This window comes from Paralichthys olivaceus, chromosome 17, assembly GCF_024713975.1.
Source record: "Paralichthys olivaceus isolate ysfri-2021 chromosome 17, ASM2471397v2, whole genome shotgun sequence".
NCBI lineage: Eukaryota > Metazoa > Chordata > Actinopteri > Pleuronectiformes > Paralichthyidae > Paralichthys > Paralichthys olivaceus.
In genome coordinates this window covers 3,163,975-3,186,552 of record NC_091109.1, presented here as the reverse complement: position 1 = coordinate 3,186,552, position 22,578 = coordinate 3,163,975, and the positions used below count along the sequence as shown (strand labels likewise).

The window sequence follows — 22,578 nt, the reverse complement described above, 5'->3', positions numbered from 1 at the left end:
TCTTTTTCCAAAGTAAAACCACACTTCACACCTTCTCATACGACCTGGATCCAAAGTAGCCATTTTTAAATATCCTGAATTTGCTGAGTTAATTCACAATCGTATCCGGAGAACTTTTATCTCTGTGCCTCCATTGCTTGTCTATTTGCGGCTGAGTGACGTGCAGTACGGCGTTGTGATTACAGCTTTGAAGAATTACTCCACCGCTGCATTGATGGTTTCTCTCATAACATGTAATTTGATAGAATCCAGGCGAAGACACACAATCATTGCTCGACATCTGACAATCTAAATACAGATTAATAGAAGAGACATGCTACGTTTGGAGCATATCATTAATTCTCCACTCATTCCACATGCATCAAGCATATTGTAAATGTTTATTGGTGTGATTTTTATCTCTCTGACATATATTATAGAGGGACGCAGTGGTCTTCCATCTATCTGATATCATTTAGTTCCAACAGCAACTGAAACCCATTCACCATTTTTTTGTATTTAACTTCACAATCATGGTAGTTTGAATTTGGATTTCATGTTTTCTTAGTTGTTGTTTTTTTGACTTGGCCAAATTGAGAAGTCAAAGATGAAAGATTAGATAAGATAATCCTTTATTTGTCCCATCATGGGGACATTGGCAATATTATAGCAGCAAGAGTCAAAGATAGACATCAGTAAGTAATAACAAGAAACATGCAATACTTAAGTGTAATGATAATAATACTTAAGTGTCAGGATAGTAGTAATTACAATGAAAACTAATATATACAGTGTAAAGTGTGAGAATAAAAGAATAATAAATACAAATTATATTGTAAGATGTATATTGTGTTCTGTTGAGTACCCTATGACCTACATTCAGTACTTTATAATTACACTGCAGCTTATAACCTGGTTTCAAGCAAGACAATGTCCTATATCAAATGCCATATGTTCATTTCCAACACATGTTCAAATGCTCATAACCTGCAATACGTTGATGTTTGGGAGATGAAACCAGCTCAGAGTACAATCCATTTCATTGTAATATTCAAATTCTGACAAAACCCAAGACTGACCAAGATTTAAAGCCATCAGATCTGGTTAGTGTGTCAAAGTATCAGTTTGATGTGATAATCTAATTCAAGGTCTTTGGGTAAATAAATAAAGACACAACAGCAATATCTTTATAAATATTCTTAAAAATAGTCTCAGGGTGAAAATTGTAGCTTCGTTTTTTTTTTTATCAGAGCAGTGGAGTGAGGTTGTGGTAATCGATAGAAAATTGAAAATGAGATACATCATCACAAACATTGTTTTTATGATCATGCTCCGCTCTGTGTGAGATAATAACACCTTTTTCATTCAGCTTGTCTGTATCCATGGTGACATCTAGACGATGAATAAAAAAACAATTACACACATTCTTAAAACTCTTAAAACAATCGTATTGATGAGAAAGTCAAGTGCTGTGAAATGAACAGAGCTGTGTGTTTTCTTTCTGTGATCCAGACTGTTTCTTTATGCACATTATTGATTAAGAGATCTATTCTATTCTGCTCTAGTTGATCACAGCCCCTTCTGTTGTGCTCTGTTCTACACTCCTGCTTGTGATTGGCGCAGGGACATGGGAAGTCCGATGACGCAGACCAATGGGTTTAGAGCTTTATTCTTTAGTCCCGGTTCCAGAGTGGCCTGTTTCTATTTTAAGTAGCAGGTGAAATATCGGTGAGTATTTCTCATTCTAATATTACAGCTATGTTTATCATGGTTAATATTAATGACAGTAAACATTATGTATTTATGAGACATGAGTGGCGGAGGTGGACGTGTCCTGAGGATAATTGTATCACATCGTTCCTCGACGTGCGCTCTTTTTACGCACGGATGAGTCGTCTACGTTTGGCATAACTAGTCGCATAGATTTGCAGTGATCTGACCTACATGTTCACAGACACGTTGTGATGTGTGTACAGATGCTTTATGTCTGTTGTTTATGTGCAAACACACAGACACACTGAGTAAGAGGATTTCTCATGGTGATGCGTTCCCGTCACAAGTCCGTCACTTCCAGATCCAGTCAAGATTAATGTGTCACCCACCATGGAGGGTCTGCAGCCGCGCCCCCAGCCTGTGGAGCTGCTCCATAACACCCACCATTTATCAATCTAAAACAATAAAAACACTGTCGGTGTAGTAGAGATGGATGATGTTGCTCCACACCGTTCAAATAACTGGGTTCTACACAGACAAAGAGAAAAACACGTTGAAACGATGACCCGTCGATTTGTTTATGACTCTCACCTGTACAAACACAAGGTGGCGCCATATCTCCGATTGAATCCTCCCATTTATCGATAGCTCTGCCTGCAGGTCTGATAACAATGGAAATGTATGCTGTGCCCAGCCCGGGGATACCAGGCTGTCCCCCAGGACTAGAATACCTGACCCAGGTAAGTGTCTTCATTTCTATCTGACACATGTTTAATGTTATGTCACCTGTTCATTTGGAACAACCTCACCCACCTCTTCTAGAGCTGTATTTTGCACAGTTCACTCTCTAGTGTTTACAATCCCTCCCCTGGTACATATAGTATTTTTTACATTTCATTCTGTTCCCTAGTTCTATATTTATACTTGAACAAATACACCACAGCAGGTTTCAGCATCCTCTTCAAATGAAAAACCAAATATCTGCATTCTATTGTAGCTGCTTCAGTGTTTGGTCCTGATATTGTGCACACTGGCTCACTGTCACACTGTTGTGGGATAGTGGTTGCTGCTATAGATGGGTTTCCTGTTTACAAAGAGTCCAGTGCACAGCAGGAGGAAAGAACATTTAAACCCAAAATGTCCAGTGTATTTATGGACATTTTTAGTGAGAAAATAATTTCTTTCAGATCAGAAATAAAGCAATTTTCTTTTAACCTTACACCACAGGGACATAAATCTCTGTTGAGCTAACATGACACATATTCCAGTAAGAGATATTATAGTAGCAAAGATAAAAACACGAGACAAAATTTGTCCAAAACCAATGATCTGCAGCACTAGTATTAGTTACAGAGGCTTTTCAAGGGACTTTGGACCCTTGGAGCCAAACCAACCTAAAATAAACATGTGACATCAAACCACATTTTTCTAATCTTAAAATCTTAAATCTTTCATTGTCAACAATATACACATCCACATAAATAATAGTAAAGTAGTTAAGTTTAAGTACTAAACTTCACTACCATCTCAAATACATCATTTACACACAAACCTCTTAAACCAAACCTCTAAAATTTCAAAGCCTGAAACTGAACGAAGCCGATCACAGAATTTGAGGGGGGTTCTCACACTTGTCGTTGCTGTGGACTAATATATTCAACCGTTCTCAGGGGCCCCCTCTCAGTTCTTGGCAGGGTTAGCTTTGTGCTCACCCTGCTCTTGTTGTTGTTGCTGCAGATTTAAGTTGTGTTCTCTGGTTTTCTAGGTGGACCAGCTGCTTATCAAACAGAAAGTTGAAGTTATTGAAGGTACAACATTGCAAATAAAAAAAATATCACTGCTTCTGGGTTTGTTCTGTGCCGTTTCCAATGACACCTTTGTACGTGTCGTTCATCCTCACACAGCCCTTGTCGGTTTCGAGAGCAACAACAAGTATGAAGTCCGTAACGCCATGGGTCAGAACGTGTTCTACGCCGTCGAGGAGAACGACTGCCTGAGTCGACAGTGCTGCGGCCCCATGCGCTCCTTCACCATCCACATCCTCGACAATTACGGACAGGAGGTCATCACCATCACCAGACCACTTAAGTGCATGTCTTGCTTCTTCCCTTGCTGTTTGCAAGAGGTGAGTGGAGCCTGTTCTTTTTAAACATGATCCGTCTGTGAAATAACAGAGTTCGCAGTTAATGTTATTGTTCAAGCTTCAAATTTACGAGTATTTTTCAAACAGTTCCTGACTACTAATCACACCCTGTTCTCCCACAATCCCTCACTCAGCTGGAGGTGCAGTCTCCCCCTGGTAATACAGTGGGGTACGTTGTACAACAGTGGCATCCGTTCTCCCCTAAATTCCTGGTCACGGACGAACACTGCGAGCCTGTGCTGAAGATCCATGGGCCCTTCTGTGGATGGAGCTGCCTGCCAGATGTTGACTTTGAGGTGGGTTTCTCAAAACACAAGAAAACCATTAAATTGGTGAAAACATAACATGACACGGTAACATTCTTGCCCTCTGAGGGTGTTTTTTTTTTCTCCTACTGGATCCTCCTTGTGCTCTGAAGCAGGAAATGTGTTTCCAATCAAAGTGCACTGTAGCTTGGACGAAGCCACAAAGCGGGGGCACGCTCCTGTGTGGTACAGTGTGGCCATTGTTCCATGGCTCAGCTGCTTTTATTAGACTGAGCTGTGACATGGATTTGGGTCAACGATACAGACCTTTTACCAGAGGAGGAGCTAACTGAGCCATGATATCACCCATCCCCGTTCCTTAGCAGATTAGAAGTCATTACTGTGGTTACTGTGGCAACAGGCATAAAAACCTTGGATGAGATTGTGAATCAGACATGATCTCCCGCCAGTGAAATTAATAAGACTGATATTTATCTTAACACAACACATGTTGGCTGTTTGTCTCGTCCTCAGATTCTGACCATGGATGAAGTCAGTAAAATTGGGAAGATCAGTAAACAGTGGACGGGACTTCTGCGGGAAATGTTCACAGACTCAGACAACTTTGGCATCCAGTTCCCCATGGACCTGGACGTGAGGATGAAGGCTGTGATGATCGGCGCATGTTTCCTCATCGTAAGTGCGATGTTAGGCATCTTAACACAACTCCATCGTCAATAGAGAAAACATCATTGCCTGTAAATTACATTTCTTTTTTCAAGGATTCTCTCATAGCAAATTAAAAGTTGCCCTGATTGTGGTTATAACAGTCGCAACGACACTGAAAATGTAAAATGTTATGAAACGAAAATTTTGAAAAATACAATGTTAAAGAAAGTGAAAAAAAAGTCCTGGATCTGACCTCTGATCCAGATCCACATCCAAATTGAAGGGGTTCTTCCCAGGGTCATGCCCCGCCTTTTTTGCGTAATCCTGCTAACACACAAACAGACAAGAAACATGTATTGAAGCAAAAATGCTAAACTCCAAGGATGTTATTTTAGCAGTGATGTACCCATGAATTATTTCATCACCTTGGCTGATGTATTTTACTGCAATAAGGCATTATTGACATTTTAATGTTTTGCTTTTCTATTTACACTTTCTTCTTTTTTGTTTCGCTTCACAGGATTTCATGTTCTTTGAGGCGACTAACTAGGAGCCAAGCAGGATTTCCGAGAAAGCATTTAACATTACTGGAAGAACAAGGCCATAAAGCCATGATGATCAGTACCGAAAGCCCTGAAACAGAACAACAGGTCCAACGGATGGTGTAGAGAAAGTACTAAAAGGTATCCACGAGTTTTCATTTTGCATGAACAGTGAAGCCTGGGTGGTTGTTTTAGTCTTTGCTGCTCAGGTTGAAATACATGATACTGGGCCCTGAGTGCAAAACTTTAAAATTAAATAATAATAACCAGAATCACTTAAATGAAGAGTTTGTGAAGGAAGGATTTGGTTTCCTCATAGTTTGGATGCAAAGGGCGTCAGACTCGTGTGCTTTGGACAGATCAATAGTCAAGATGTTACTTTATAGAGATCACTAAGCTTGTTGTTATATTATGAGACCTGCAGGACTTGTGTGCTGCATTAGTTTGTAGATCTTATTTATTGATTTATATTTTGTGTTATTTGTCAACTTCAGTGTGTGAGGTGCACGCCGCTTTTCGTGTCTGTGTGCTTATGAGTGCACTTGTGTGTGTTCACAGAAACATGAACTATCATAGGAATTAAGTTGATTTTCGATGCCATAACAATTATGCAGCATTGACTCTGACAGTTTATTATACTGTCCCGGTCTTGTCCACTAGAGGGAGCCAGCTTTTCATTTAAGAATAATGCCCGAAAGAACAAACTTAACTTTTAAATCAAATACTAGAGTGTGATGACATTGTATATTTTTTGGGACAAACTCAGGTTGAACTGCATGTTACTGCAAAATAGTGTTGGCTACATGCTACTTACTGCTGGCTCTGGGACTCATACACATGAGTGTTTAAGTACTTTGGAGGAGGTTTTTTTTTTTACATTAAATTATATAAATATCAATGTTATATGTCATATTTTGCAAATATATCCTGGTGCATCCTGGATTTTTAAATCTATTTCACTGTTACATTACATGTGGAACAGTTTCACATTCAAAGCTCAGAAAAAACAGCTGATGAGGCTGAGCATCTTGCAGCATTATAAAGTTGATTGGATGAGGCAATCAGTCTGATTAGGAAAGTATTGCAGCAAAGACATTAGCTATGTGCTACATCAACATTAATGTTCCTGTGTAGCAGCATGAGTCATATGTATGCATCTGGAAAACTGTTACAAACACCCACCTAAAGTCATTTCAACAGGTATTAAGTCATAAAAGCTTAAAAGGCTTTTTATTTTTGTAATAAGTATCATAAACAGCCAGCTGGGAGATTTTTCCATTGGCAGACTCATATTTCCTTGTGTCAACAGTGTTGTTTTTCTGCCTTCAGTACAATGACACTTGTTTGTAAAATTACCATAAGTGGATTTACCTTTTAAAAGCAGCATTTCAAGACACACTATGTGATCAAGTGCTTAAGATGGATGTTGTTTTTGCAGATTGCTCTGTTTTTATGGCTTAAGTTGTTGAGAAAGTATTAATTTATGTAAAAAATATAATTACATTCTTGCCATTAACATTATTTTTGGTGGAAAGCATTACCACTAGAAGCTGGTACTGGATCCTCTAAAGGCTCTTTGATTGTGTTTAAAAGCCAAATATTCAAGTCAGAATGTGATACAAAGGGAACTAAGCTATTTCTAGTTAGTTGTATATTTAACAGTTAAAGTACTTATTCTTCTACTTTTGCACTAATACTGTGAACTAATGAACCCTGTCGTCATTTAGTCATGCAATGAATGCAAACTAACTCTGTGAGCTGAGCTTCAATAAAACACAAGTGTGATGTGTGTTGTTGTTTTGTGTGTTTTTTTGTTTAGTTAATCATCAGATCCATTAGGCTCCAAAACCCACTGAGCCTGACAATAAGATTTTTTTTTAAATCTGGCCTTGAGTCCTCCCTCCAGTGTTGCAATGGTCAGACCTTGTAAAAGTTAATGTAAAACCACTGAACCTTGCTTGTTAATTAGTGGAGTTAACTTGCCACTGTTACAGCCACCTTCATCTTGTTTTAACGCAGCCTCCATAAACTGTTCAAGTGAAATCTGAACGTTGGAAAAAATTCTGCTGTACAAAGTAATTGACGTCGAACGTAGATTAAATGATTCTATGAAAAACGGAAATTAGAATATTTAATTTTCACCGTTTTCAAATGAGCCATTAACCTGAAGTGGTTATCCTTCAGTGTCTGAAGCTGAAATCCCATTTTAATCACACAACAATGAAAAGAGCTACTCTGGGGTCGACTATAGACGAAGGTCATGCTTCCATTCTTACTGTCTCAGCTCAAACTGTATTTTTTCTCAAACTGTTACAACTCTGGGATAATAGAGTCTTTTCATTTTTAATTGACAGAAGATCGAAACGTCTGTGTTGAATGGCCACTCTTCTATTACGAAAGATTTGAGGCCATACGTCTGTTTCATTTAACCTTTCATAAAAACACCTCGTTCTATCTCTGACTTTATAATACATCATAACACTTCTATGAATTCCCATGAGTCATGGTAAGGACGAAGGTTTTTGTTTAAGTGTTGGTTTACACACGTTCCCTGGCATAGTTCGTCTGGAACATATGAGGCAAGTACAGCCCTGAGTCCTATAGCTAAATGAGCTGTGGTTGGAAAACAATGTGAGCATTGTGCAGCCAGAGATGACATGAGTAGGAAGACATGATTTGTTTTCATGAAAACATTAGCATGACAGAAAAACAGAATAGCAGTGTGCTCATGGTCCCCAGAGGATGAATCTGACAGACTCTGGCCATCACTGGACTTTTCCTCAAGCACCAGCATGAGGTTGATACATGGCTAACCACCAAATGTCATTAAAATCTCTTCACAGATTTTTGACTTAAAAACACAAACAAACACACAATTTTGTGAAGATGGGCTTTATAAATAAAGTGTAATTGATTGATTGAGCTAATTGATGAAGACTGTACAGCTTCGTTAGAAGAATTACATTCTAATTTCACTAAACTACATAAAAACACAAATTACAACAATGTAAAACTGCTAATTCTTCAACATCGTGACCACCACTTCAATGATTTCTGTTCTCTGGCATGATGTTAATTTAAATTCTTGACGAAAACAGTCAACTCTTACTTTTGAAAGCCTTTTGCTTAATTAATTTTTCATCCAACTGTACAAGAACAGCTGTGATTAACAAAGATTAAGATTCAGCATTTCCTACAAATTCCTTGCGAAATGGACCACTGAGACTTCCTAAGACAACACAAATTTACTGCTTTGCCAGATCAAATGTTAAGGAGCAAAACTCCTCCTATGAGTGTTTGATGAATTAAACGCATGAGGCCACACAGTGATGCAGCTGCTGTCATTGCTGCGATGATTTGCTGGCTGCGATGTCCCACTCTGGGAAAAACACAGATGTTTTGTTTCTCCCGTCTACAGAATGTGGGATTCTGTTTTGTGCAACACCCCATTTCATAGACTACCCCCTTATAATTAGAATCATATTAAAGTTGTGCAGCTCGTAACTGTGTGATCACTCTCTGTCGTGCCGCGTCTTTAAAAATGACACGATTAATTTCACAAGTTACTTTGAAGTCAGGGGACGCAAACAAACAGCATTAACAACTTTAACCTTGATTCTGTGATTGAAGCAGACGTGGTTCCTGGGAGTGTGACCTGTGTTTCAACCCTGTTTCTGTCCAACATGGCACAGAAGCAACTGTATCTGTTGGCGGGTCCCACACTGAGAAGGGAATGGAGCGCAGTGAGCTCATTGTTAGAGTGGCCACTGCTGTCTCCCAACAACATACTGGAATTTCTGGTATCTGTGTGATAAACAAATGGCTGCAGCAACATCTGTGCAAACGTAGCCAGGGAAAACACCACACATACGACTGGGGGACAGACAGCAGATGTAATATAAAACGGAGGAGGGTGTTTATTTGCTTTAACTCTGGCTTAGCTCAGAACAAATCAAAGAGGGCAGAGACCGGAGACAGTTGAGACCTCACCAACACTGTCTCCTAAAACAAGAGGCAGAATGTATTTGCTTTGGGAAACGTGTCTTGCAAAAAATATACTGCTAATCAGATTAAATTTTCCACAGAATAGAATGAGAAAACAATGAGTTTAAGTATTTCCTTTGTTTTCATACAATATGTGGTCCAGTTCAGCAACTCTATCACAGGAGGGATCGACTTTTTTTACAATATTTAACTAAAATCTAACCAAAACCTGCAGCAGCTGCAACCATTTAGCAGCAACTGCCAACAATACGTGGGACAAACGGACCCAGTCTCAGTCAGCTGTATCAAAGTCTCCTCCCTGTCACTGTGCAGCACTAGAAAGACGTCCCCCTCACATCATTATCTGTAAAGGGATATACAGCTAATAACTAGAAAGGCTCTCAGTGGAGCGTATACATCCTCCAAAGCCCAACGGCCCCCTTATGAAACCCTTTTAAATCCACTAGATCAAGATGTAGTCCCTTTTTTTTCATCAAGATCCATGATAAATTGTTGAAATGTAAAAAAAGCCCTTGCTTAAGAAAGCAATGGTTCTTAATGGATTCTTTCCAAGCCCAAGCCTCATCCTTCTTCAAGTTTCGTCAAAATCTATTCAGTAGTTTTTGCGTAATTATGTCAAACAAAACAACCAAACAACAACCTCACCGACCAAACAACTGAAAAACAGGGGTGAAAGCACAAACTCCTTCGCAGGTATTTAAGTTCACTCAAAATAACATCCTGCAATTTAAATAAGTTGTGTATAATCATATTACTTCAGCAAATGGCACTGGAAGGACAGGATTCATTTAAGGTAGACGCCTCCTCAACCTACGTCTAGTACATTTTTGGAGCCTTGTGGTTTTACCATGGCCGCTTAATGATGACATTCAAATGAAAGGCCAAGAAAAAAGCTCATTATGGGTAATTTTCAAGACACACTGCTCAAATAACCCTGGTCTAATCAGTGGAGATGCAAATTTACAGGGGCCCAAAATCGCACAGGTCTGAAAAATCTTCAAAATTCCTTCAGCATTTACAGTAACTTGCTGCTCAGGTCTTTGTAGTTAGCTCAGTATGAAACAATAGATGAAAGACCGCCTGTGAACAAAGTGAATTAATTCTCGTCTAAACCCTTTCCCCTTCTGCAGCCAGACACTGGGGTGACATTAAAAATGTAGTCTGCTGTGCTTGTTAAAGCTCTTTGGTCTAAGATTAAATGGGCTGTTGATGACAACCCCTGGACCACACCAACGGATGCCCCGCGGCCTCATAAGAGAAGCTGGCGTAGACAGAAGTGGTCCAGGGGATGATGTCGTCGCGACTTCTCATGGAAAGATGAGCTACGTGAAGGAAACGAGCGCCCTTTCCATCGATCTAATTAAACTTCCTGAAGAAGGATCAAAGCTTTGAGTTAAAAATAAAAACCCATTCTTTTACAATCGTTGCGCAATTGTGGGTTATCCAGCACGGTTGAGGGGACCACGACCTCAGGATTTGTGACTCACCCGTGCAATTGCAAAACCATCCGGCCGTGCCACCAATAGAGGGTTATGTCAAAAATAGAGTGAAGATATCCAAGGTGGGGCTCAACCGCTGACAGTTCTGTGATTTTGGTTTCAATATTGCCTGAAGCTCTGGAGGGACACAACTGAAAGAGACGACACATTGTTTTTAGATTATATTCCCAAAAACATTGGTGGTAAGGAGTAAAATCAGTGGATAAATGGAGGAACAATTTCCTCTTTACTTTCCCATGTGTCGTTATTTTCATTCCTTCTCTTTCCTCATAAGAATTCCTAGCTTTGCGTAGTAATATTGGGCATCTCCTTTGCAGTCTCACTAAAGAATCATCTGTTTCTGTTCTTTCAGCTTGATTAAATTGAGACAGCTCCTGCAAATCCACTGTCTCCACAACTGTGCCAAAAATAGACGCTGGTCTGCTGTTGTCAGGAAGCTGCAACACTGTTTAGTCTTTCACTGATGCTGAATACAGTGGAGGCTTGTGTGGTTTTATTTGGCTCGGAAATTAAGCTAAATTAAAAACAAGCAAGGGTAAGAACAAGCCACCTGAGCTGTAGGAAGGTTTCCAACAGTCTCTGTGAAGGTTTGGTAAACGGTTTGCTGTTGGTTCAAGGTCTGCCAACATCCGCTGATACTTGTGTGCATGTGTGGCTGGCCATGCAGATGTGCACTTCCAGCTTCTGTTTGCTCTTTCTGACCATTGCTGTGTGATTAAATGTCATTTTAACCCACATCATCGGTGCCACATGCTGCATAATCACGAAACGAGTCGACTACACCAAGAATCACAATTTAAAACGATGTAGGAATAAACCAAATAGCCCCATATCCCAGTATGAGACTCTGATTAAGCCGCTCATATAACTTCTGGACATTTTTGTCTGAGTGTAATCAAACCCAGAGAACGTTTCTCTAGTTTATCTAAATATTTGGAGGGTGTTCAGATTCGAGCCAGTGAACTGAAGCGAGACGCAGCACACTCCCTGCGACTCGCTGCCAAGATGCAACATGAGGTCCTTTACCACAAACACTTATATTTTCCAGCTGGGGGAAGTTGGTCCCTTTCTAACTTGATTTGTGTTTGTCTTCACGGTTTAACAATGGGGAGAATGCTCTTAGTTGGGGTGAGTGTTTTGATTGGAGACACAGTTACAGTAGAGACTAATAATGTGCTCACTTTAGTGTTGCATGCTGAATTACAGCAAGAAAGAATGTTTGATGCCCAAGTCAGCTTGTCTGTGTTGAGTTTTCTGGCACGGCTCTACATTCTCAAGGTTAACAGGGCCCCAGTGGAGAGAAGCAATTTATCTTGCAAAAAAAAAAAAAAGTAGAGCCTCTACTCCTGCATTTAAAACCACGAGCCTGGTGATGTCATTTAGTTAAACAGTCTGGGCGTTGGCAGCAGTCACAAAGTGCCACACAAAGTGTTCGCCAGGATGGATTGAGCCAGAGGGGGAAGGTCTGTTCCTCCTAATAATTCATGAGAGACGCAAATGAGAAGTAGCTTTGTTTTCAAGGTCAACTGATACAGATACAATCTGAGGCTAAATGGAAGTTGGATTTAATGCCTGGTTTCTGTTTTCCTCATCATTTCTCACTCATGTATGTGTGTGTGTGTGTGTGTGTGTGTATGAGAACACAGCTGTAGGTGAGCAGCTCTGACATCTGCAGCTTGACTGTTTCACACACACGTACTGTCATCAGGAAGAGGAGGGTTATCTGCTGCACTCTACATTTACTCTTCTCACAATGAATTAAATACTTGCAGCACTGCAGATATAAGCTGTTTTGAAGACATCTGCAGTGATTACTACAGGTTAGGAATCATTACTCATTTATTTTTTAATTTATAAATAGGCCGGACTTCTTACTGCATAATATTAGTATTGACATCAATATATGATTCCTGTAGCTGATGATATGATTCATTTACCTTTCATCAAAGGTTTGTATAAATTATTTATGGCCCCATTAAAACTGGGTACATTTTATTCTTGTTGTTATTAGTGGTTTTTACTGTATTTGATTAATTGTATTCTTTCCCCTTCTTTCGGGTTTTACTACACAGTTTTACATAGACCCAAGGAGAAGTAAATTAAAAAAAATTCAATTTAATTCACGTACATTTTTCTGTTAATAAATGCAAGGCTTTACTGCAAGAGAGTAGTTTTACATTGTGGTTAACTTTAGGAGGGGATCTGAATACTTCTCCCACTGCCAGTATAGAGACATATTCATGCTAGATCGCCTCATACACATCATTAAAACAGGGACAAGGGAACATCTGTATGTTAACTGAACAATTTTTAAATAATGAATAAAGCCCTATACATTGAAAGCTAGTTTTAAGGTGTGATTTTGTAGTTTTACTCCACCTCTCACACTTAGGAGTGCACTGCTGTTAGACAGGAGCTGTTGCTCAGTGGGAGGGGGCCAGCAGGAGGGACATTTAACAGCCAACAGGTGGGTCAGTGGGGGTGAAATACAGCTGTGCTTAACCACACTTTTGTACATAACATTCATGTGTCAGGAGTGAACACTGTTATCTATCAGACCCTTCACTAACACCTCCTAAAAATGTCAAAGAACGGACCAAACCTCTGAGTGTGAGCCGGGAGTGACACACATCTGATGCAGGACTGCAGAACATACACAACCTGTAGCCTGTGTAGTTTTACATGCACGCAACAATATATTCACCTTTATCCTCAGTTATACTCCATCATGGACCACAGAGGCATAGTTGATTGTGTAATATATTCCTGGAAGGGTGCATTCAAGAATATCAGCTTCTATATAGCATGAGCACATTTCTACAAATCAAATCACTTCCATGCAAAGTAGAGTTTGTCTGCTGTTGTTCTCTTCAAGATGAACTGAAGCTGAGCTGAATTTTATTTACATTTTCTCATTTGTTTGCAAAGCGAAGAAGAACTTTCTCACGCTGCCTCTCTTTAAATTCAGCGTCCATGTTTGTTTTTTAGCTAATGCAAAGTGGGAACCAGAATCAGCACAAGCAGAAATTTGCATCACGCTGACCTTCGCAGACCCTCGACGTGAAAAGTAACACAATTGCTATATAGACAATTTCACAGTCACTAAGCCTCGGCCTCCCAACTTCTCGGCGTTCCGCGCGCCAGATCTTTGATAAAGTCATTTTAGGCTTGTTAATTAAACCTGATGTAGTGATCATCATGTGGAAAACAAATCGACACTATATCCTATCCATGCAAGAACTCTACAGGCGAGTAAAGAATGAACAAAAGTGACACACACAAAAAAAGATTCCATCTAAAACTTTAAATTTTGTGCAAAAACAAATTGTGTGTGTTTGCATGAGTGTGTGTGTGTGCACGTGTGGACTATATGAAGGGTTCAATCACTGCCAGAGTTGTGGTAAATGATGGATGGCTGCCCCTGTGGAGCAGGCTTTGTGGGTCTAGAACTGACAACCTACACATTTAACACCAAAAACACAAACCATCCACACCCAAGGCAGCTTTCACATAAATGTTTTAGCACGTCAGCCTGAAGTCAGTGGAGAAACTGCCACATCTATAACACAATGACCTCTTTAATTTTAAGAAAAAAGATTTTCGTCATAAAATCCACTTCTCACAGAAGAAATTGGAGTGTGTGACATCAATGTCATCACCGCACCTCTTTTCTGATTGGCCCAACAACAAGCCAGGTCTCCATGACATGTCATAACTATAAACTGTGATGTGTGTTGATGTGGCGTTTTCCAAAATGCACCAACACGCACGTAGCCTACATGAGTAAACACACAGTGCGTTACTCTGTTACTCCTCGTGCTGTGTTCCCTCCTCCTCTCAGTCTCTCTCCTCGTGGGCTGTGACTCCACCAAGAGCTCAAGTGGCTGCAGTTGCAATTAAGCAACCCCGCCTGTTGCGCTCTAATGTCTCTGAATTGCAGTATTTATAGGACCAGAGCCTGCAGCGGCACACAGAGAGAGCAGCCTCAAGAAAACTCTCCACTAACAAAACGTGAGGATCTTACGCCCCCCTCCACTTTCCCTGTATTACTTTTATTATCGCGAGAGCCACCGGCTACATTACGACCCTCCAGGGTTGGTCCTAACCGCTGCTGTGGGTCTGAGAGGCAACAGTCCAGTCGGTGACCCAGCCAGGGGCTCTGTGTCCGGGAACACGCACCACGACAGCAGCCATGGAGTACCTCACGTTTTGCTTTGTGTTTTCATGCTGGATGAAGTTTGCAATTTCTCTCTCCTCCACCGACTCACCTCAGACTCCAGCGCCTATTCCTAAAGGTAGAAAAAAAACTTTCTCCCTTCTATTGTTGTCAGTCTGGTTTCAAACAGAGCAGCCTTTCTGCCATTACGCACCAAGCGACATCACGCTTTGGTGCGTTTTATCTCCGAGCTGCTGAGCCAAGAGTGGAAGTAAAAAAAAACATTTTTTTTTGGGGGGGGGGGGGTGTTATCATTTACATCATGTACAGTAGTTGCAGATTTGCACACTCGACGTGCCAGCGCGTAAAATTACGTGATGGTTCCCCTAAACAAAAGAACCGTCTGCGGTTTGTCACAATCCTGTTTTTATTTCATGTTACGCTGCGCACAGTTACAAACACATGTCAGCCCGTTGGAAACAACTCAAACTCCAGTCGCGTACTTTCGCTTGTTCGCCCCCTTTTTGCTTTGAGCGTCCAATAAAAGCCACAACAGTCAGTCACAAGAGATGATTTACTCAACATCAGGATGCGCAAGAAATCCATTAGTATTTGTTTCTTATTTCAAACAAGCAATTACGTGCGTAAAAACCCAGCGAGGAGTCGTTAACCTGTTAGAATTTAATGTTCGTGGAGCAGAGCCAAGCGCAACCGGCTCTTACCTCTGCTCACAGCTATAGGATAAAGTGCACATGTGTAGGTTTGTGCTAACACTTTTATTGACTTGTGTGAAAAACTTTCCCCTGTTAACATGTTGCTGTGGCTGAATGGCTCTTAATTGCCCTGAAATCATTTTAGTTAAACACAGCCCTTATCACAGTCACAGTACATCTAGTAAAAAAAACTGCAGTGCGAGTGTAAACAAATGCTTTTTTTATTCAACTGTGTGGAAATCTGCTTCTGTCATGTACTTTGTTGTGTGCCATCAGTGCACAGCTGCTGCCCCAGTCTCTGCACACAGGCTCCTGTATTGTCCTCTGGTCTGGACTCGCTGGGTGTCCTTCACACAGCAGCCACTTTAAACTTTTACGAGGGTTAAAATGTTTGCCTGTGAGACGCTTCCGACTACTTGGAAGGATCGTATCACCGGGGAACCTCGGATGTTACCGAAGTCTGAATTCTTGTAAGGCAGCAAATACAAAACCTCACAAAAAAAGGATTTGGACAAAAACGGTAAATGGAAACGTTCCCACTTTATGTGACCATGCAGACTGAATTCAATGAACATATTCAGTTTTGTTGCTCAACTGCAGCTGCATTCACTGGGATTTTATCAGGTGCCACGTTTACGGAGAGGTTTATCACAAAAGTACTTAAAATTAGACTTGAGCATTTCTCCTCATTGCAAAAGTTGAATGAAATTTGCCAAACAGACAAGATCAAGGTCCAGAAGGCATTGCATAAGGCAATTACACGTTTCAGAAGAAAATGCAGAAGTTCTGTAGTTTCTTCTTCTGATCTAAACATGAGCCATACGTTCATGTTTCATAACTGGCTCATAATGATTCAAAGAATGAAATCCACAAGTTGTGCTGTTTGCAGATCGATCAGGGTCCTGACCTCAGACACACTCATGCACAACACCTCCTATAAGATGTGTGGGCCACGTGGAATATCAAAGTCCATGAGACATTTTCCATCTTTTTAATTTTTTTTCCAGAGAAAACTCAGAATAACATATCGTGTTGTTGTGAAACAAGAAGCAAGTCATAATCGCTGTGCGTCTCATACAGCTGCTATAAGGCCTGAGTGTGTGTCTTTAGAAAGACATCAGATTATCTGTCATCCGCCAGGTCAAGAAGAACAAGTTGTTCCTAGACTCACTCCACTTCTGGGTGGGGCAAGATGTTGGTCATCATAGTGACAGGGTATTACTTAGCACAAACAGTGGTTAGTGCGACACAGATATGAGATCTACAGAAACCATTTACATGACATGTAACACATGGTTTCTCACCTCCAAGCACCTGGTCAGTGGCTGTGCACAGTGAACAGCAGACGTGGCTGTTGGTTTGTCCGTCTTGGAAAGTTACAAAAGTTGGGTGGTGTGGAGGCAGACGGTCCAGCCCTCTGAAAGGAGCCTTTCACTGGCTTCTGACTGACTGTGTGAGTCTATAGTGGATTTAATGTGCAGTTCTTTTTGTGTGTGTCTACCAGCTACATAGCTCATGTGTATTTTTTATAATATCGGTGTGCCGATAAGTGAAAAAGGACAAGCGTCAGGTTCATTGAGTAAGATGTTTCGCGTTTCCAAAACTTAACAGAAGGATGTGACATGGATCATTAGAAATTGTGAGATAGGGACCTTTTTTCGCCATTTTCTCCAATTTCCCAATTCAGGGATCTTGACATATCACGTATATTTTGAGGACTGATATCTATGAGTGCTTATAATTGTATTTATTGGGACTGTTGGTCCTTGGTGGAGGAATGTGTCGTAATCAGTTCCATTCTAGATCTGCTGAACATGAAGATATCAAGATCTGAAAACTGTAAAAGTTGATCTAAAACAGGCCTCGAAGTGTTCACTGCTCTTTTTTATAGCAGCAACATTTCACAGAGTCATAAAATGTGGACATTATTCATTTGTTGAAAACACTTGTATTCCTGACAGTAACTGGGGCATAATTCTGAGTAAATGTTTACAGGAGACTGGGACAAACACCATGATGATGTGGTCTGTCCTGTGGAATTGGTGTCTTTCGATTAGACCTTTCCCAGACATCGCTGACAAGTCAGCAGGCAGCGTTTTATAGAGAAGAAAAGGAAACTCCACCTTAGATTGCCTGGGCCTTATATACTGGATAATAGCGTCCTCTATTGCCTGTAATTCCAGTGTAACAAACTAACAAACTAACAAACCCTGTTGGCAGGGAGAGCCTGTAATCACGCCTCAGAACATTGTCACTTTATCCCCACAAGGTTGGTGCTGTGCCTCGGTTTCAGCCAGATGCGTTGTGTTGTCTGCTTTTTTTTTTTTGCTTTGCTGTCTGAAGTATTTTCTGCCAACCGTGAATCTGATAACAACATCAGGATATCCAGAATTCCCATGATGCAACAATTACATGTTCTGAAAGCAGATCATATTTCAGCGGTGGCCTTGTCAGGATTATGATCCTAACCTAGAAGTTGTCTAAATGAGTGTCTGGAAGAGGGTTGAGCACCTGCTGATCTTTAAAAGCTATTTTGGCTGAAACTCATATTGATATAGCTGATAGGTCAGAAAGTTCAACATTCCTAATGTTTGTCCAGCTCGTTTTGAGCTGCTATCACGAGTAGCTGTAAACGCATTAATCACCAAAGGCTTTCGAAACAAGACGTGGGGTGTAACAAAGTACTTTCACTTAATTACTGTACATTTTTCATGTATTTGAACCTGAATAGATTTTATTCCACAACATATATCAGCAAATATCTTTACTTACTTTTATAATGCATTATATTATATGTTCAAATAGTTAGTCAGTAATTCATAAAGACAAAGGAATTGGTCCAATCAGAGCAGGCAGGTTACTTTAGACCCCGCCTCCTGCAGCAGCAGCATCACTGGTGAAGAAGAAACTGATTTGGAAGAGGCCAACACTCAGCCAAAATTATGTACTTTTACTTTTAATACTTTAAATTTGAAAAAACAGTTTTAATCTAGTCTCAAATGTTTTACTTACTTTACCTGAATAAACTCTTTCTTTATATTTCTACTTCCTCCATCACAAACAAATTAGCCAGTTGGGAGGAACATGCAGATTCCAGACAATGCTCTTAAGGGAGCAGCTCAGTGCCTAATCTTTAAAAAGCGGTTTCAATTCACTCCCCAGGTAGAAACAGGAGCAGTTTCCGGAAACAGCACGTGGCTGCACATGAATATGCTTGATTCAGATCACCTCTGCAAGAAATATGATCAAAACACAATAGCTCATATCATAATAGTGTGTTCTGGTTTTTTCAATCTGAGTCATTTCATCAAAGCACACTGTTGCAAACAAATCTCTTAATTGTGCTTTGTTGAAATAAACCAGTTGTGTGTTCCTGTTAGTGAATGCTTTAATGCACAACACTAAAACACAGACAGTGGCCAGGCTGAGGAAACGACTGTGCAAACTTTAATCACAACCCGACAAGAAAACTTATAACACAAACCAGATGCAATTAATGTGTTTTTTCTACATTACCATGTTTTTTTTGGATAAAGTAATTACACTATTCTTAATTTAAAGTGACGTGTGACTAGACTGCTAAATTGTTTCCTGGCTCAGTGCTGGTGACATGATGCCACATCCTAAGGCTGAAGGGCCTGTGGTTTAACACATGCACTACACAGCCCTGGTATGTTTTATCAATTATGGGGATTTCTACTTTATCTTCGTGGTGGGCAGCTACAAAGATGTCCAGCCAGCTAATCTCTGAGCTATTTGGTTTTCTAGTCCTTTGTGTATCCATCGCTTGAATCTGGTTACCAACGCAACGTCCACAGTTTTCACTTTTGCTATACTTACACTTGGCATCCATATACTTCTCTGGAGGTTTAAAACCCCTGAAATGTAGACGTGGAAACAGTGCTGGCCTTGGTTTAGTTTGTAAATGGTTTTGTGATGCATTTTCAGGGGTTTTTGCAGCTAAAACGCTTGTCTGAACGTAAATTGTTTTCATTTTTAATAAAGACGTTTAAATTCGTGGCCTAAGGCTCATTAAATCCTCACGGAGTATTCACCTTGGTAAGGACAATTGTATTTGTTGCTGTAGCTGAAAATGAACATATGCATGTGAAGTGTGCCTGTCTTTTAGATATCACCAATGCTACTTCTATACTGACGCTGCTTGTGGTTAAATTAAAAGTCTGATGTATTCTATCGCTGGAATAACTACAACAGTTACTGTAGGTTATGTAGTATACGTGTCTGTTACAGCTGAGGGCTGAGAAATGAAGGGATGGTAGATACTGTACGTGAGGACTGAACAGTCAGAGAAATGTAACGTGACATTTGCGTCTGTTTATCCCTCTTATATGAGCCATACTCACAAACTACACAGATGTTCCAGCAGTCAAATCCATGCACGAAGCAGATCTATGTAAGTGACAATGAAATCAGGGTTTTGACTTTGAACTCGTGTGCCGTCATCACCATATTTTATAAAGATATCAAACCCTGTATGGCAGCTGGCTTTTAGCCCCACCCTCCACCGTGGTTACTCAGAACAGATGTAAACACATTTTATTTCCATCGTGGTTGGACAACACATTCTTCTCAAGCATAACCAGCTATAAGCGGCATCAAACCACAGTGTGAAAACAACGTGACAATGTGAAAGGGGTCTCACAAAATGATGAATCCACAAAGAAACATCACTTCAATCTGCAGTTTCCTGCGGCTTCACAGAGCTTTACAGAAACTTTCACTGTGAAACCCACGGTTCACAACCTGCTCAGCACCAAACGACAGAAAACACAAGGTGAGAGTTACGTCAACTGTTTCTTCTGCCGCAGATAGACCAATATAAGTGTATATGCATATATTATATGAATATATACATGACTTAAACAGTTCCTCAATGTAGTAAATTTTTGCTCTTATAAGCTTCACTATAAGTAGCTATAATAACCTTTACAACATACGAGAACATGACAATTGCCCTCTGAACAACACTGAGGAATGTCTACACGTCCCAGTGGACAGAGATGAGCTCAGTTTTCGCTCCGACTTCGCCTGTCCGCTCTCTCACATATGAATTGTGGGTCTGTATTTGCCAACACAGCGACTTACTGAAAAAGGATTTGACATTCCCTTTGCTGTCTAAATGAGACAATACTGCTTTGGTGCTATCACCTTTCATTCATGGATCAGGCTGCCACCATTATTTTTACTAACTTAAGCAACTTACCTAAACTCAAACAACTTGTTTAAATCCTACAAAAATGACTTTGGCTAATCCTACATGACACATCAGCAGTATCCTGATCAGATCTTGTTCTGTCCCATAAATCTCTTCATATGCAACACGGCTGGAGAAGATCACTTTTAGAGAAAGTTGTTATTGGGAACAGTTTGAGTTCGTTTCAGCAACACAAGAAGTTTCATTTGCACAATCTGGCAGTTTGAGTCAGTGTTGAAATGAAAAGTAAACGCCTGGGATGCTGTTAAACACAGCACATTTTAAAAATGTCTTCCCACTCGCTGTATACTCTGATCCTGATGTCTCGTTTCATTATTTTGTGTGCAGGGAAGAAACACACAGGAAACCTTGAGTTAAAGGTCAATGTAGAGTTGAATTCTCCCAAGCAGAGCCTCACAATGTGCAATCCTTAAGTGAAAGTCTGAATGAGGTCACTTGTGGTCGTAGGCGTTTCTTTTTCCTTTTTGTTCCTGATTGTTTCTTGCTATACTTTGAGATCAAATGCAGCCTCAATCAAATAACTGCAGAATGAAGCAATGTCGGCCAATGACTTAACAACCTGCACTTCCCTCGGACCCCTCACTTTTCTTTCTTTCGCTCTTTTTATGAGACTTACAGGTAAAAAAAGTTTATTTACTTGAATGACTAAAATAGAGCGGGGCCTTTGTGTCCGCTGTCCAGGAATGTCTCGCCAAAAGAGCACAGATCCTGTTATCCTTACGTTCAAGGCCAGGGCACATTCCCATGATGCCTCTTTCCGTTCCGCAAGAAATGCTTACTTAAGCTCGGCCCCAGCCAGTGAGTCAGACTTTTGCTCATCTTAGTGTGAACGTTTACCTAGACGGCTGATCCACATGTGGTACAGAGGGAGAGCGTCAGAGGGAAAGACCACTCGGCGTCCAAGCCCATTCTTGGAGAAGAGTAACGGTGGCACTGTACAAGGCTACATTCCTCTCCCCCCTGTGGGCTGTTCATACAGTACTGACAGGAGAACATAGTGTATTTACTCTGACTACACACGTATCCTCTAAAATCGAGGCTGTCTAGAAGCTTCTCCTTTTGAGCGTCTCTCAGCTTTTCTTTAGTATTTCTGTAATTATGCTGTTTATATAAAAAACACTTCAAGAGAACTGGACATCTGGTGTCTAGAATTTGTGTTTAGACAGATAATGTGTTGTCTTGTTGTCTTCAAACTATTTTCTCTCCGTAGGATTAATCTGGACAAAAAAGCAGCCTGCATCTCATTTCATTAAAACCCTGGCTCATTCTCGTCTGGCCTGTTTTTTTCCCTCTGGAACCAGAATGAGTACAAAAACAATTCAAACAAGAAAATAACGCTGGGCCTGCATGTTGCATGAAACTTGCACAAGAGTTCTGTCACTATTATTAAAGTAGAATGGCACAAGAGAGCATCTCTACCAAAGGGGAATACCATCTGTGGCAGAGGTAATTATAGGCAAAAAGAAATCCGCTGAGACACATTTGCTGGCGCGGATGAGTGAATTATTAGATATAATCATTGAATGTGGTTCAACTTGATTTGTGTGTGCAGTTTGAACTAAAAGCAAATTCTATACAGCGCATTCAATGAATCATTGGCTCAGACGGGACAATATCTTTGGTTCTATATATTTGTGTTTTCTTTTTATTTGTAGTCATTTATAATACATTTTATAGT

At 40.4% G+C, this 22,578-nt stretch overlaps 2 protein-coding genes and 1 long non-coding RNA gene across 4 annotated transcripts in view; 2 read left to right on the top strand and 1 right to left on the bottom strand.

Annotated features, from left to right (window-relative positions):
* The first annotated feature begins 1,648 nt into the window (after positions 1-1,648).
* On the top strand, positions 1,649-7,080 carry LOC109629772 (phospholipid scramblase 2). Its single transcript, XM_020087670.2, has 7 exons — positions 1,649-1,707; positions 2,353-2,432; positions 3,458-3,500; positions 3,597-3,817; positions 3,970-4,131; positions 4,615-4,776; positions 5,270-7,080. Exons 2-7 carry the CDS (start codon positions 2,364-2,366, stop codon positions 5,297-5,299), a joined length of 687 nt encoding a protein of 228 aa, XP_019943229.1. The 5' UTR covers positions 1,649-1,707; positions 2,353-2,363; the 3' UTR covers positions 5,300-7,080.
* The window catches only part of LOC109629773 (uncharacterized), a 175,756-nt gene continuing 155,434 nt past the window's right edge, over positions 2,257-22,578 (bottom strand). The window contains exons 4-6 of the long non-coding RNA XR_002202738.2: positions 5,003-5,073; positions 3,943-4,139; positions 2,257-3,852 (exon numbers count right to left, since the gene is read on the bottom strand). This is a non-coding gene — a long non-coding RNA (uncharacterized lncRNA). The remainder of the gene's footprint in view (positions 3,853-3,942; positions 4,140-5,002; positions 5,074-22,578) is intronic.
* Positions 14,665-22,578, top strand: part of plod2 (procollagen-lysine, 2-oxoglutarate 5-dioxygenase 2) — a 32,742-nt gene continuing 24,828 nt past the window's right edge. For both annotated transcript variants that reach the window (XM_020087666.2, XM_020087665.2), the window contains exon 1: positions 14,665-15,090. In XM_020087666.2, the coding sequence (XP_019943225.1) occupies positions 14,988-15,090 (103 nt within the window). In that variant the 5' untranslated portion in view covers positions 14,665-14,987. The remainder of the gene's footprint in view (positions 15,091-22,578) is intronic.